At 39.3% G+C, this 16,937-nt stretch overlaps 1 protein-coding gene across 1 annotated transcript; it reads right to left on the bottom strand.

Annotated features, from left to right (window-relative positions):
- Positions 1-855: 855 nt before the first annotated feature.
- nkx6.3 (NK6 homeobox 3) lies at positions 856-4,343 on the bottom strand. The gene is made up of 3 exons (XM_029762891.1): positions 3,451-4,343; positions 2,515-2,684; positions 856-1,968 (listed from the first exon to the last, which is right to left on the bottom strand). The coding sequence occupies exons 1-3, from the start codon at positions 3,860-3,862 to the stop codon at positions 1,738-1,740; spliced, it is 813 nt and encodes a 270-aa protein (XP_029618751.1). The 5' UTR covers positions 3,863-4,343; the 3' UTR covers positions 856-1,737.
- Positions 4,344-16,937: the final 12,594 nt, after the last annotated feature.

The raw sequence follows: 16,937 nt of genomic DNA, 5'->3' as shown, positions 1-16,937 counted from the left end.
TTTTCCCAGCCTTTACCACTGCCTTTTCTCTCCTGTTTATAGAACTTTTAGTAGTAGAAAGGTATCTGCTATAGTATATTCATATGGTTATATTCTCAAAGTTTGTAGTCTGTATGCTGTTGCTGTTAACATATCATCTCTATCTTCAACTGTAGCGCGACCTAACTCTTGACGTTAGCGTCTTGTTTGTCTCAGAAATCCCAGACCTGAAGCATTGTTCACATTGTGGGAGGCAACCCGTCTGCCTAGGGAGACTAGCATCTTGTTGATGTTTTACTATCAACAATTGCATAATTGTTTCAACAGTACAAGAAGCACAATGCATATTTTCCCTGGTGCTGGGCACACCCTCACACACTCCCTTCGCATCTGTCCTAATGACAAACAGCACTGAGCTGCAGGGGCCAGGGGTGAGAAATATTCAATTAGTGAATGAAATAGAATAGTAGCATTGATTTTTGTGATGGCGTGGATGGGTCTGATGGCTTTGTATTCTACACAGAACAGTTCAGCCAGTCCAATTCCAGCACCCTGGTAACTACATAGATCACCTTGGGATTGGCCTTTGACCCCTCACTTCTACTCAATGATTGTGCCTTTCTACCCACCATCTGTCTTAACTGTCGCTTTTAATGTATTAACAACTCTATTGCTGATATAGACTTCAATGTCTGTTTAGATGTCAGATACAGCACAGTATATTATTATTATTATTATTATTGCTGATATAGACTTCAATGTCTGTTTAGATGTCAGATACAGCACAGTATAAGTTATTTGTTTGGGGATTGTTGTCTTTTATATGAAAACAATTACTGAAAAACCAAGGCATGACACAATCATTGTACCATTGTATTCAATAAATAATTCACAATAATTTATTGTACAATTAAAAATGTCATCATTCATTTACATTATCCTTATGCAACTTAATTTGGATGCGCAGAAATCCTCAAATGTCATGAAAGCTTGCATGTCTGCATGACATTAGCCAACACATTAGTCAAAATAAAAGGTCAAAACTTATGTGTGTACCCTCAACGCCAGTGTTAAAAAAACAGCATTGCCAGGCTCTCAATTAAATGAATCAAAGTTAATAATAGAAATATTCTGTGTTCATAGTACAGCAGTTGACTGAAACAAGTTCAAATGGACATTCGATATTATTAAGAGTACAACAAGCAAATTAATTTGATGAACTAAAATAAAAAGTCCTTGACCTGAAGTGTTTATTCTATTCAAATAAAACAGGTACTGTCAACTGCATTATCCATGGTTTACATATCTATTTAGCTTTGGTCTGCTATAATGTGTATGTACACATGAGAAACTATTTCCTTTCACGTTTGATGCAACCATCATAGTGCAGCTGAGGATAATGGATCATGATGGGTTTCCTACATAACAGTTAACCATTTGCCTCATTGAAACTCATTGATGAATTCTATTTTCAATTTAAACTGTTTCACCCATCATTTAATGGTAACATCTTCCCTCTGTTTCCATTATGGTTACAAATACAGTACGTCAAGGCATCACTTCACGTGAACCGTTACCCTTTTTTCTTCTTAAACTTACTGTATTATAAATGTGTCTTATTTTGAACATGCTTGAATATTTAGTTGTGTGTCTGTACTACAAAATGTGTTTAATGCTACCCCTTGCTACAACATGCACATCTGATGTGTGCGTGTGTGTCTGTGTGCGTGTGTGCCTGGCAGCTTTTGTGTGTATGTGTCAGACGTGATGTGGTCCAAGGCGGAGTACAGAGAAAGCCCGGCGGTGTTTGCGCAGCAGCAGTCGTATCTTCTCGTCGTCCGAGTCGGGATCCAGAGGCTTGTTGTACTCTTCATCCTCCACCTCGTTCTCCGAGGCCTCCCCTCCCTGCTCACCCCGCATCGCTTGGGTGGAGCTGGGCTCTGAGGCACTCTTCTTCCTCCACTTGGTGCGGCGGTTCTGGAACCATACCTGATTAAATCATTTCTTTACTTAGTTGGATTTCTTATTTTAACCAGCATACATTCAATTATACTACAAATCAAATCAAATCAAATTTATTTATATAGCCCTTCGTATATCAGCTGAAATCTCAAAGTGCTGTACAGAAACCCAGCCTAAAACCCCAAACAGCAAGCAATGCATGTGAAAGAGGCACGGTGGCTAGGAAAAACTCCCTAGGAAAAACTCCCTAGAAAGGCCAAAAACCTAGGAAGAAACCTAGAGAGGAATCAGGCTATGAGGGGTGGCCAGTCCTCTTCTGGCTGTGCCGGGTGGATATTATAACAGAACATGGTCAAGATGTTAAAATGTTCATAAATGACCAGCATGGTCAAATAATAATAATCATTGTAGTTGTCGAGGTTGCAACAAGCACGTCCGGTGAACAGGTCAGGGTTCCGTAGCCGCAGGCAGAACAGTTTACTACACTGTAATCCTTTTTACTAAATGAATTCAGATGAAGTGTATAGTCAGTGCATGCATTTAGATCTGTCTATATGGGGACTTTTGCTTTACCTTGACTTGTGACTCTGTCATGCCCAGGGAGTAGGCCAGTCTAGCTCTCTCTGGCCCGGCCAAGTACTTGGTCCGCTCAAAGGTTTTCTCCAGGGCAAATATCTGATGTCCACTGAATGTAGGTCTGGTGTGCTTCTTCCTGCCTGAAATATCCTCTAGATGCCCAATGTCTGGAAATGAAGTATGCATTACAGTTATTTTCAATTTAAGTCACTTGGAGACTGCATACAAATAGTGAGGTAAATAATGATGACATGGTCAATTACATAGATATTTTTACATATCTGTAAAATATTAGTAGTAGTTAGTAAAATACGAGTATATTGGAGGAATCAAAATGAATATACAACCACTTTTACTGTATTTTTAGTGTGTTTGTATTACAGAGATGATCAAATATAATATTAGATACATTTCTCAATACAAACTTTTTCACATCTTAAAATGTTTTATGTGACCTATGCAGCACTATCCTTATATAGCATGTAATCAGATTCCAGATATTGGTATGTTAAGTGAATGAGTCAGCCAAATTCTATGTACACTGTCTTTACTGAAAGACTGAATGGTTAGTGATAACCAGTATTTAAACAATGACACATAAAATGACATTATAGATTACAATAGACTGCCATACACTTTATACAATAATATATTTACACCTTTAACTAGCAGAACCTTGATTTAAAAACTTTTATGAGAAATTAAGTTATTCAAATGTTTTAAGATATTTGTTTTTTAATTAAACAGAGGAGTTAAAAAGTAATTTACACCAAATATATTAATTTGTTTAAGCTTTGAGAAAAAAAACATGATAAAAATCTAGATAATAATACAGTTCTCTGAGTATTATGGATGGGTGATATAAGCCATGCCTCAGTCAGTTGGTGTGTGAGTCGTGTGATATTCAGGTGACTATAGTGTGGAGTTACTCACTGTTATTGCACTGCTGCCTCCCTCCTCTCCACTCGTACCCGCTCTCTACCCAGCAGCTGCCACTGCGACCCTTCACGGGGCACTCAGCGCCAGGCTTGGTGAAGCCGCCCAGTGAGGGGTTGTAGTCGGCACGGTTGTAGTAGACCCCCGGGGTGGCCACGGTGCCAAAGCCCCCCATGGTAGGGTATCCAGAGAGCAGGGTGGTAGTGCCCGTAGCGCCCATCATGGAACGGCTGAGGATGTCACTGATGCCGTGGGGTGTGCCTGCTGCCTGCAGCTGGCTGTTCAGGCCTGGGTTGAGCTTGTAGAAGGAGTTGGGCACTGAGTACTGACACACAGGTGCCTTTAAGTCCGAAGAGAACTGATTCAGGCTGTTGTTGAACAGAAAAGACCCCGGTATGTTGGAATCCATGAGAAGTGCCTCCACTTTTAGATTTCACCAACTCACCTAACAAGGTCCAGTCATGAAAAGACCCAGTGCGGCCCACAAAGGTTCACGTTTACCTCTCTCACCAAGACTGGATGAATACGGGTTCGTTGATTGTGTTCTTATTTCTTAATCCAGTCTGTTGATGTTCAAATGATGCTGATGCCAATGTCCCCTATCTGAGGACTAGATTACTCCAGGTCACTGGTATCTGCAGAGGTGTCTCTCTAGCTGGCTATGACAGCAGAGGGCAGGTGCCAGCATAAAACCTCTTCACTGTCTTCCTTCACCTGCTTTGTGCCATAGTACTGAAGGTGACAGTTCCAAAATCAACATCAGGTGTTGTGCAACCTGAGAAACAGTGTTCACAGTTGCTCCTTAAGACAAATATCTCCTCCCTGCTCTCTCCTCGGGGGTCATAAATAAGCAGTATCTTGAAGTGGAGTGGCACCTTGATAAAGAAAGGACATATTAGAATGCTGCCTTGGATTGGTCAGTCCCACAGCTCTCGTATTTCTATTGGCTCCCGGGACAAAGCCAAGCCTTCTATTGGAAGGCAGCAGATTAATAGCATTTTGAACAGGTGGAGTGGGAACAAGTTGCTTTTTGATGACCTGCCATGGCTGGCCCTCTGTGGTGCTGAGGCAGAAGCAGCTTCAATACACAGGTTTATGCTTCTTCTGTTTTAGTCCATAGTATGGCGTATCAACACTAATATGGGAAAGACTGATATTGTGATGGATCAGCTATATCGTAAAACAATAGCTCTATATCATCTTTACCTTTTTTGTAAGATATTGTGAACAGTGGTTTTTATAAAACGTCTTCATGCATAATGGAATCATTGGATTTCTCTTTTGCAGTAAGTTTAATTATAATGTTGATACATTCAGTGACTACCCTCAAATCAATTTGTTTTTCCTTTGTCTATATTGGAATGTATTTAACGTTCTATGGAAATATAAATATAAACAGTGAATTTATTAAAACATTTTAATAATTTATAAAAATATAGATTATTTAAATCCAACTGTGCATATAAATTAAAATCCTTACTACATGTAGTAGGGTATATTTATTACAGAAAGTAACAAACAAATTATTATTATCATCATCATTAACTGGTGTATTTGTAATATGCACACATAAAGCTCTGATTTCTGTAGCTGTCTATATAGGCACATTTAGCAGAAGTCAAATTCATGACACATTCAAAACACTGTTTGCTCTTGCCAGGACAGATGAAAAAGTAAGGGGAAAATGCCAAGAGCATTGCATATTCTTGTGTAATCCTGACATTTAGAGTTGTTTTGGGGCAATTTAGTGGGAGAAAGATATAACATGTGACATGTAGATCACTTTTTTGGTTACTCTTTCTCTTTACTATAAATCTGCCCAGTACTTTCTGAAAAAGGGGATTTTAGAACGTACTGTAAATGGTCTGTATCCTGTCACACATGATGCTGAACCTGCCGATTCCACAACCTCTAAATATACAATATGTAACTTTTTGGGCGACCCGACCAAATTCACATAGACCTGTTCAATGTAAGTTATTTCTATGCTTCCCGTTCTTAAATGTTTTTTTTTTGCGTCTTATACTTTCAGTTTTGTACACCAGCTTCAAACACAATCTTTTGGGTTATGGAAAATATATTTCACAACGGTTTAGATGGTATAATGATTCTCTACACTATACTTGCTTGTTTTGTCAAATAAACTGAAACTAGGCAAACTATTAGAATTTTAGCAACTATGAATTGGAGGAGCGATTTCTGCATGTTGCATCTCTCTAACAGAGGGCAATATGAGCAGTGGGTTTGACCAGCAGTTTGGTTTAAGTTTTAAGTAGTCTGTTTATAACCATGAAAGGTTGACTTGACTGGATCAACTTGCTTTGTTTTGAATGGCATCAGAAAAAACTACCTGAAAATATGCTTTGGAGTTACCATTACACATTTTCAGGATAATCTCAAAAACACAGTTTGAAATGGGTTACAGTTGAGCAGTAAGTGATGCCATCAGCCTACTTTGCAAATGGGTAAACTCTGCCACCATGCCAAGTCCCCTGTGAGAGACCCAGCCCTGGCCCAATAGATGACCTGCTCACTGAATCTACAATGGATTTTCATGCAGGTCTATAGGGTAGCCTAATGTAATTTTCTGTAGTTAAAAATGACACAAAATGCACATCAGGTCATCCCTCCCCAAAATTTTCATTTGGACTGGAAAAAAAAATAGCATGTGGAGATGTTTAAATTGTAATGTGTTATCTTTTTAATCGCGTTCATGTTCTTAATATCTCATGTGAGCTGAACTGCAATTCAGTTTTCAGTAATGCACCAGTGTAAAAGGCCCTTAGCTGACTCTAACCTGTTGTATTCTATAACCATTTGAAGAGAAACATTATTAATGATGATTCTGCAACTATGGGCACTTCTATGTCTTCAGGGTACATTTTCTATTCTTTATGTGTTAAGTTCACACTACAATCCCCCAGAGTTTTTAACACCTCTCTATAAAGTATTTGAGATACTTTCCAGATGCATTTTATACCTCAATTTCACTGTTTTGCCCTTGTCCCCTTTTTTGAGGTCCTACTATGTTTTTCTATGAGAAAACATGAATAATAACACATTATATAATGTTATCTACTATGGAAAGAGTCAATTAAATAAAGTTATATCAATATTTATTGTGAGTATGCCCTTTATATTGTTATTTACACAAAATATACCTGTCCTTTGGTAGTGGTGTCATTTCCACCACTGAGGGCAAATTCCTCATTAATAAAGTTTTGGAGAATGTTAATTTAGTTACCACAGAAACTTACTGCGACACTGAAGCACATGGCTGCAGTTCCAGATGTGATGTCCAGAAGTTGAAGAAAAATCTAGGTAAATATTGCTTGTGTAGAGAATATCTTTATTGTCGGTCATTTCCAAACAGGCTATAATTTCTTTAATTTGTGGTAGATTTATTATTATTATTTTTTTTTTTTTACATTTTATGGATTTAGTGTAAACTATATGCTAGCTGTAATACTAGCCAAAGCATGCTAAGCAGTCTGTAATTTTTCTCCAAAAACTGTAGAAGTGTAATTTCCATGACAGTCATTTCCATCACAAACTTAACTGGTGGAAATGACAGAATGTGGTTCAAATGGCAAAATCCATTGTTATTACTGTTTTTTTATACTTTAGGCTTATTTAATCATGTTTTAAATTCATTTAATCTAGAAAATTCTCCAAGGTGTGCACAAGTTAACTTAAGTAGTATTTTTCTTTGCTTTTAAAAGATGCCACATGAAACAACACAGAGGTCGCAGACATAGAAACACATTTTTTTTTTAAAGATCCTATACGATACCAGGAACATCTGCAAATAGACAGGAAGAGATACTGAAAGAAAAAAGATAAGGAAGAAGTGAAATCTATCTCTGAGCTTACAAAGCGAGAACAAAGAAGCAAGAGAAGGCAATGGAAATGCAACCAACGGAATAGAAGACAGACTTTAAAGAGAAAAGTTGTAATGGAGACTGACCCATCAGGCAACACACCACCTCAGTCACCAGATGAATAGCAGCCAGAACATGAGGCTAACATACCTGCCCCTAACTTACCTGCCCCTAACTTACCTGCCCCTGATGCACGCCCTGATACCCCTTCCTCATCGTCTGCAACAGGAATGAGAAGTCAAATACTAGATGGAAGGAAAAAGGTTGGAAGAGGTCACTCAAAAACATACAGAGATCGTTGCATGATGTCAAACTTGATAAAACTTTACGGAAAACTGAAAAATACAAAAAAAAGGTATGATCCACTGATGAAGAAAATGGAGAGACAAGATTCCCCAAAGACAAAATAGCAAATGAAGGGAACTCCGAAGAACTTAAGAAGGAATATATTGTTTCAAAATGCTATCATTGCAGAGTTAAAGCAAAAGCATAAAAAAAATGTGCAGTGCCAAGAACAAACAAGTGGCTTCAAAAATGCTCAGAGGCAACATCTTGAGAAAGTGTGGCCTGGTCAGAGGGCAAATGAATACAGGCCAACAAGTTTTCAATACTGCAGGAAAAAGCATTGTGACATAATTAGCACAGCCACAGAAAATAAAATCACTAGATTCTATGAACTTGATGTCAACAGTAGAGCAACAACAGGAAAAAAGGACACACTAACGAGTAACAAGAAAAAGCAGAAGTGCTTATTGAATGGTACAATTGAGGACCTTTATCAGAATTTTAAGAGTGACAAATCTGAGATTAAAATGTCCTGCTATGAATTCTGTAAAATACGTAATTTTTGGGTTGTCAAGCCAACAATCCAGGATAGGGACACATGCCTTTGCAAAACCCACACCAACGTCCAGTTCATGGCAGACAAACTACAGTATCACAAACTGATCAGCTGCAGAAACATTGAGAACCTTATTGCGTATTTGTGCTGTGAGAACCTGAAGAAAGAGTGCATGTACACAGAGTGCTCCTTTTGCCAAGCAAAAGAGCTTAAAACATCTGACTTTGATGCTGATGAGCAGACATGGTGGTTTGAGTGGAAAAACAAAGCTGAAGAGAGAGAAGGAAAAACAAAGAGGGAAACATGGAGAAGTTCACTGTGCATTTGACAGTAAAAGAAAAGGCGTGTGGCACATTGAATATTCTACTGGACGACTTCTCCAAAGGATTGAAAGAGAAGTTGGGGAAACACGTGTACAACATGCGACATCAATACTCCAAACTGAGAGAATTAAAAGAGAATCTGCGGAAAGAGGAGATCCTCGTGCATATTGACTTTGCAGAGAACTACCTGTGTAAATACACCAGTGAAATCCAGGCAGTTCACTTTGGTGATTCTCACAAGCAGGCAACCCTCCACACCTGTGTTGTTCACTTTGCTCACTGAGCCCTTTTATGCGGATGACCCCTCTGCAATCTGGGCCCATCTCTCAGAAACACTGGCCTACTTCATTGAGCTCTGCCCATTGGCTACTTTTGGAACTTTACTTTGGCTTAAATTAATTAAATGTCTAACAATGGTTGTTGTTCAAAATGTTTGCCATAAAATATTGTTTTCATACATTGTTTTTACATAAATGTCCTTGAAAGTCTGAAGTGAAATAAATGCTGGCAAGCTACTTAGCATAGAAAATGTCTGCTAGCATAGCTAGCTAAACCCCAGTTAGCAGGGTTAGGGTTAGGGGTCAGAGTTAGAATAGGGGCTAGGGTTAGGATTAGGAAGGAGATGGGGAATGAAATGAAAATGACATGGCTTGGGAACACCTCTTGGAACCTGTGGCCGGACGGGGAAGACTGGGTGAAAGCAGGAGGTTTTTAGGGCCTTCATTTTTGTGGAACCCAGCAGAAAAAGTATCCCGAAGTCATAGAGTCAGGTGAAGAGAGAGTGGGAATCGTCATGTCATCTAACTTTGGTTTGTCTTTGCGTATATCATTTTGCATAGCTTAATTAACACATTATTAATACTGTTATGTTGTTTCTTTTTGCTTTTCAAGTTTTGTGCTATCACCCTCTTAAGAACCAGAAGCAGAAATGGAGGAAGTCGACAGCTCTAGCTGAAATGTCATGCTGCTGTACAACGAGAAATTGAGATAAGAGTGTACATAGTGTGATTTTAGAACAGAGGCCATAAGTCTCAGAGTTGTAAACCTAATCATCAACTGTGAATGTTAATCATCTTGTATTTGTTGTTCATGTTTTATCATTTTTTTATTTACTTTATAAGTAATTTCCAAGTTGATATAATGTTGAATAGTATGGAGGTAATGTTCAAAAGGGGGGACTGATGGGTTCTGACTTCTAAACTTGAAAATATGAAATATCCTTATTCATGTCACTGAGGGAGAGAGGAGAATGTAGAATGTTTACGTTCTGTCAGAATATGTTATTGTTAGACATCAGGGATCCTATGGAAAGGAGAGGGGCCACATTCTGGTACAAGTCAACATGACAGCCGTGAGTTGGGGAGGAGTGAGGAATTTGGGCTGAGGTCAGGTCAGATGAAGTGAGGAAGAACAGATATCACTAAAGTTCTGTCTAGCAACAGAGATGTATTGGCTGTTCAGATGTGTAAGGAGGAGACTCAGCATAGGAGAAAGGGTTAAATAGCAGTACTTGTGTGAATATGTCTTGGTCTTTTATTCTTTAATAATGACACACATTCTATAATATTGAACTCTGCTGTGGTCAAATAAAGCAACCATTACAAAACAACTTATCAGGGCAAAATTTGATTTGTGACACTTATCGATCATGTGCCATGGAGAAACAACTTATGGGCTTCATCTCCTGCACTACGGTCTTCACTGGCTATGTGTGCCGCCATGTTTGTTGACATCATACAATGCATTCTGTTTGTCACATTAGCGTCTGTCAGACTAAAGATGTTATAACAAGGGATAGTTTACTCGACTAACTTATGGTGCTTTCAAGGCATCTGTGAACTCTGAAAAATACTCTGTAAAATCATGACGTCAATGATCTTCAGGTCGGAAAGTCAGAGCGAGATCCCGAAGGCCCGAGTTCCCGAGTTGGAATTCTGTATTGGATGACCAGTTTCAGAAGGCCTTATTTAGAAGGCCTCATTTATTTTCTAAACAGTATTACATTAGTCTCTTGTGCTCACCAGAGATGTGGTACATTGTAACTAGTCTAGCTGTTAGGTCACTAACTTATGTTTTGTTTTTTGTCAGCGCAACCTGTTATTTAGACTGGTTTATGGAATGAGTTTGTGTGTCTGTGTGATGCTTGGATGATGAAGTTCGCATTTATCTTCTACAATAAAAGGTAAATTGAGGAATAAAGTTTAAGAACTTTATTTTCCATCAGTACCAAAAAATATTTAGATGCTGTTCAGACAACAATGATGTTTAGACACGTTTGTTGTGTCATACGTTCTGTTGCTACTGTTCCAATCACGTATTTGAGATCGTACGCTTCAGGGACCACTCAACAATGATCACAAATACGTGATTGTACGCGTCAAAGGGTTTTAAGCACAAGGTGACAAATTTAAATATTGTGTTCTCTCTGATATGACATTTATTGAAATCCTAATAATTTCAGATATAATAGAATGGGATCGATGAATAAAAGGTTATTTCACTTGCCCAGCTGTTCACATTCTTGACAATCCCACACCAAAAGAAACGTAAGTTGATTTTGGTAATCATGCGCTTCACTCCCAAATGGCCAACATGCATCTCAGTCAGCATGGCCTCCTCCTCAGTGAAAATCACCCTCCTGTGTGGCTGGACATCCTTCCCCCGTAGGTACATATGATTGCCTAACAAGTTTGAAGACAGGAGTTGAAATACTCAAGTCTAAGTAAATTTGCATAGCTGTCTTTCTCTGTTTCTCTCTCCCCCAATCTCTCTCTGTCTTTCACTTGCTTCCCACCTCTCTCTTTCCCTCTCTCACTCATCCTTTCTTTCTCACTTTCTTCCTCTCTCTCCTCCACTCTCTCTCTCTGTCTGTGTGTCTGTTTAGTGAAGACACCTAGTTAAGGGTAGTTGGAATGACCATAATTGATCAATCCATTTGATTGATCAGGGTTAACTTATAGTTAGGTACCTCAATATGAAAGACATATAACTAAATGTATAGCTAGTAACTTGTAGATGACCAACTAGCTTGATGGCAAATGGTTGATGAAAAAGGTTTTGTTCATAGCTAAATCCTTCCAGTTATGTAATAAAAGGTAACTGCTTAACGTTACCCTGAATAGTGAATTTCTGCCCCCTACGAATGTTGCTACGAATGTTGCACCTCTTGACGAGATCAGTGGTGCCTTCATCGTACCTTGCCTGGTTGGAAAGATCAAATAAATTCTCCTAGAGGGATGCCATTGAAGTGCAAGCTACATACAAACAGAACGCTACAATAACAGTTAGTTAACTAGCTACAGTTAGCTAAATAAAGCTGTCTGGCTAGCTAGCTAGGATGATGGCTGATGTAAGTAAATAAGTAACATTATAGTAGCTAGCAAGTTAAAGCAGCTTCAATTATTTCTTCCTTTTGAACAATATTTTGTTATATAAAGACAAATATATGGTAAAGAAAGTGTTCTCTTCTTCTTCGATGAGGTTTTAATGGCGGTTGGCATCCAATAAATGTTTCATTACCGCCATCTACTAGACTCCCTTATACTTTATATCACAAGACCACTTCTGGTTACCCTCACCGATTCCACAGCGCTCAACTCTGTTTTCACCCACCCTGAAACCACAAATGTATCAGCCAAAAGGCAAGGGTCCCCTTTTTCCAAAAACTTCACTCTTACTGTCACAGACTCATCTTTATCCTGACCCTCGGTACAAGTTTCGGACTCTGAGAACTTCACCACACCTAGCACCTCCGATACTTTGCCCTCATTCACTTCCATTTCTCTTCCTGTCTCCAACTCACTCTGCTTAAGCTTTCTACCATTCTTCTTTAACAAAGCATCTCCTTCTTTCCCACCATTTTTAAGCAACTCAAGCTCACCCTCTTCCTCCCTCTCTTAGACCTTCTCTGCCTCTCTTTTTTTCCTCCATTCCTCCTCAGTATTCCAAGTATAACTCTCCTTATGACAATACTGCACTTCTCCTGACATACATCTTGTTCTTGCCTTGTCAAGGGACGCCATTTAACCGGCTGTCATAATCTCCATACAATCAGCCCTTCTTCTTCTTCTTCTAAGTTGTCAGACTACACCTATTGGTGTATTGCCGCCACCTACTGTTCTGGGTCTTCTGTGAAGTCCTGGAAACCCAAAAACCTTTCAGAAAGTGCAAAGAAATGTTAATTCAGGTTGGGCGTGTTTTTTTGCATGAATTTGGTTAAAAGGACAGTGAATTTGCTCATACTTTGAGAACTTGCTACCAAGTTTTTTCTCTTAGAGATGATGCTGAACTGAAGACACATGTTACCACGTTGTTTTAGCCTATTGGTGATTGTCATATACTCTGTATAATTCTGTAATGTATCATGTAGTTGATGTACACTGTAATTGCTTGTGTCAATTCTTTCATGACTAATACATCCTATTAGTTGAATAGAGTAACCGCATTCCTCGTTTTACAGAGAAATGATTTGATTGACTAAATGCTTATAATGTAGGTCTATTTGTAGTTGTTATTTACACTATACACATGCCATATTCTTGGCTACCACCTTGGCATCTCTGATCTGCTTGCCTCAATAAATGAATGCTAGAACATTGGTCGCCAGGATTAGCTATTTGTATCTAGTCTCTTCATAATTACATAACGGTGTAAGTTAGACACATGTTCATTAGAGTCATACTGAGTCAGTGATGCAATGATTCGCTATCTTGCTAGATCCCCCAGAGACGCACATGGCCTGTTGCATTTATTCACATACTAATGGAGTCAGATTGATAAATGTAGCTTTTTTATATAGAACCAAATGTCTACATAATGGTTGGATCATTTCCATCAAATTACATAATGGGGACCCCTCATCCTCAGTCGATGGGGATTTCCAACAATGTACACTAATGCTTTATACCAGACCACGTTTAAGGTTACGTCTAGGCCTGTTCCTTGTAAAGATTAGGCTAAGCTATGTGTATTGAGTATAATTAAGAAAATGTCTTGACAAGAAGGAGGGAATGGGTGTGTGACTAAGACGCACTAAAGGCATGTTTCTGTCTCCTGAAAAATCGTGCACAGTTATTGTGTCATTGTGTGAATTGTTTAGGCTACCCTTTGTTTGTTAATCTTGATCAATTCCCCATTATATCACCACCAGCAAATGTTAACCGTTAATTCGGTTTTTTATAATCTACAATGTTGATATACGGTAACTTGTGTTAATGCAATTCAAACTGCTACACTTGATCAACAAGTTTTATTTCATAACATTTACAACTTTTGTAAATTTCATTGTTTTGTACATTTCTTTATTATCTTTTGTTTGCATTTTTTGGCGGTCCTGTCAATGTTGAGTGATCACATATGCCTCAGCACGCATAGAAGGTTACTTTGCCTGCTTGCAAATGTGTGCTAAAAGTGAGGATGTTTCATAGTATTTCTGATTATCTTAACTCTCCACCACCAATTTTTTTTACAGAAAACCACAGAACCACCACTGCAATATAGGCCTAAACTCAGACAAAAAGGTGCTATCTAGAACCTAAAAGGATTCTTCTGCTGTCCTCATAGGAAAACTATTTTTGGTTCCATTCCACGGAGGGTTATACATGGAACCCAAAAGGGTTCTTACTGGAACCAAAAAGTGTTCTCCTTTGGTGACAGCCAAAGAACCCTGTTGGAACCCCTTTCTCGAATAGTGTACTCAACAAGTTCAACCAGTTCAGTTTCCCCCATTTCATTCTGTACTCAAACATATGCCTGGTATTCAAGATAACACGGAACAGAGCACCACTACCTTTGGAGGTTTTCGTCAACCTCTGCTCAGACTTAAATAGCAGTTCCAAGGGGTGACTGTAGTATCCTCAAATGGACAAAAAGGAGACACAAGAGGGCACCCCACACTCATTTTAGATCCAAAGGGGTCTTTATTTTCTTACAGTATGCTCTCACTCTCATCACTATCTCCTTTGTCATCTTCCATTTATGGCATTTCAACAATGACAGAGGGGCACATCACACATCTTTTCCATCCACACACACTACTGTCGCATCTTGTTTACATTTCTCACATTTTAGGGGGTCCATGGATGGATCATGTTGCACTGAGATGGGCACAGGGGTATGTACAGTCCTTTTAAGTATGGAGGCAAAGTAGTACAACAGGAGAAAAGGATGTGGTTACTTGTGGCTAGAGAGCAGTGGGGATGGTGGGTTGAACAGCAGCAGTGATGCTGATTGGTTGCTCTGGCTCATCACATCTTCTTGACTAAAAGAAAGATTGATTTAGAAATGTATTTGACATTGCCATAGTTCAACAGCTGAAAACCCTTCATTAACATACTCCCAGAGATAGCAAGACATTCAGTATTCACTGAATAAAGTAGTCTACCTATCCCCATTTACAATTTAATACATCAATGAAATAAATTATACTATAGAACATTCAATGACGTTATTAGTGTAGACTATAGGCTACTCCTGTATCTACCTTGTACAATACCGTAATCATTGAATGAAGTAGCTTACCCTTCCAGATTTACAATTTAATTGACCAATTAGATAAATAATACTGGCACACACAGTTAGTCACATTATTGTAGAATAGGCTGCTCCTGTATTCTCATAAAATTAGGATACCATTATGATTTCATTGGTCTTGTCAGGCATGATTTTAGGTCTTCAATCGAAGTTGTATGTTGTACCCTTCTTCAGTGAGAAGTAGTTATGCATCCCCCATTCAATTCAGTTTGAGTGTGAATGTTTAGACCTAGTGACAGTGGAAAAATGAATCCATAGCTCCAGCACACAATGGCATGTAAGGGTATTGTATTACAATGTAAAATATCAAATTACGTTATTGTACACTAGCCTACTCCCCTATCAACACAGTAAAAAGTAATTATTTTCAAATAAACCAAATTTGCCTTAACACAGTAGGCCTAAATATTTCCTAACGATATCACAACTTATTAAATATAGCCTACTTACTCCTCAATCGGATCGACATCTTGGTAATTATTTTCAGTGTATCTGAGGAAACTATATGGAGCAGACACACTGAAAATTGTGTCTGCCACTTGTAAAAAAAAAAAAAAGGAATGTCTCAAATACCGTGCCTGTCTCTCACTCTATGAACGGTCACTGCTATACGGATTCCTTGGGACGTCCCTACCTTGAACCCTAACACTAAACTGAACCGAACCATTTTACGTTTCTACTTGATTGAGATGAGGACATCCCAAGGATTCCGAATAACACGGATCCTCTGGGAAAGCCTATGAAATCGTCTATTCGACTGAAAGCCACGGACACAACTCTTATTGGTTGTCTGATATAGGCTACTGGGAACTGGTAACAAAACAGTCTGTGATTGCCTAACAATGTTAAGATCTGTATACAGCAAGATAAGATAACATACCATCCCATGAGCTGTTGAGGGGAAGACAGATTACCTATAGATTGGACATCATCTTTTCTAGGTCATGAGTGATAACAGGAAATACACAAGCCGTAAGCTACACTATAGCTCAAGGTGGTTACATCAGAATGTCGGCTTGCACGGGAAAACGGTACATTTCTAACATTTATGGTTGATATTTAATATAAACTATGCACCGTATGACTTTCATTAACACGCAAGCGTCACACAGATTTTAGTAAGGCTTTGGTATAATGTCATGTCAGTCAGATGTTCAATGGTAGGCAACAGCCCCATGGTGGTACTGTTGCCTTGGCTGAATTTAGGCCTGTATCTATGGGGGGTGATCTATGCCAGAATTAAGCCTTGTGAAGCTACCTCTCGCCAAGTCACCCAACGTCTTCCTAGTGCCATAAAATAACACCATGAATTAACAGACTGTCAATGGAGACAAGTTTGTTTCTAAGGCGTCAAACTGCTGACATGTTTATGTCATGTAGATGTAGTGTTCACGTGGATTCACGTCGCGTAACGTGTCACTGACATGTCACGTGTCAGTTTGCGTGTAAGTTTATTGTGAATGATCTTACCATGAACGCCTTAAAAACGTCTGCACTCCAGGGCTCTCCCGGTGAGGCACGAGATGAGGGCGAAACTCTTCTCACGGTCAGTTGGAACTGGGTGGACCATGGCCAGATAAAGTTCTAATTGGAGTAGGAAACCCTGGCAGTTGGCAGCACTTCCGTCGTAACACTGAGGCATGGCTAGACGGATGCCACCGGGTTCAGGTTGACAAGGGGCGCTCCGGATAGACCCCGGTTGGGCTGGTGGAGGCGCTGGATGAATTCCCTGTCTCTCCCAGCGGCCCATATTCTGGACAACGCGATCCATGGCGGCGCACAGACGGTGTAGTTTCTCCGCATTCTCCTGGATGCACTCCTCCACCTCCCTGTCCGGGGTATCTTCTCCTGCTGACTTGAATATTTTGGTCGGTGATTCTGTCATAGTCGTGTTTGTAGGTGGCAGGG

The sequence above is a fragment of the Salmo trutta genome, chromosome 9 (assembly GCF_901001165.1).
Source record: "Salmo trutta chromosome 9, fSalTru1.1, whole genome shotgun sequence".
NCBI lineage: Eukaryota > Metazoa > Chordata > Actinopteri > Salmoniformes > Salmonidae > Salmo > Salmo trutta.
The sequence above is the reverse complement of the archived record's forward strand: the minus strand, read 5'-3'. Positions and strand labels throughout refer to the sequence as shown.

Bases quoted from the DNA above. Each gene is read 5' to 3' on its own strand.
- nkx6.3 (XM_029762891.1), bottom strand. From the start codon at position 3,862: ATGGATTCCAACATACCGGGGTCTTTTCTGTTCAACAACAGCCTGAAT. The intron at 2,685-3,450 runs GTGAGTAACTCC...CTTCATTTCCAG, and splicing joins GAGGCAGCAGTGCAATAACA to ACATTGGGCATCTAGAGGAT. The intron at 1,969-2,514 runs GTAAAGCAAAAG...TGATTTAATCAG, and splicing joins TGACAGAGTCACAAGTCAAG to GTATGGTTCCAGAACCGCCG.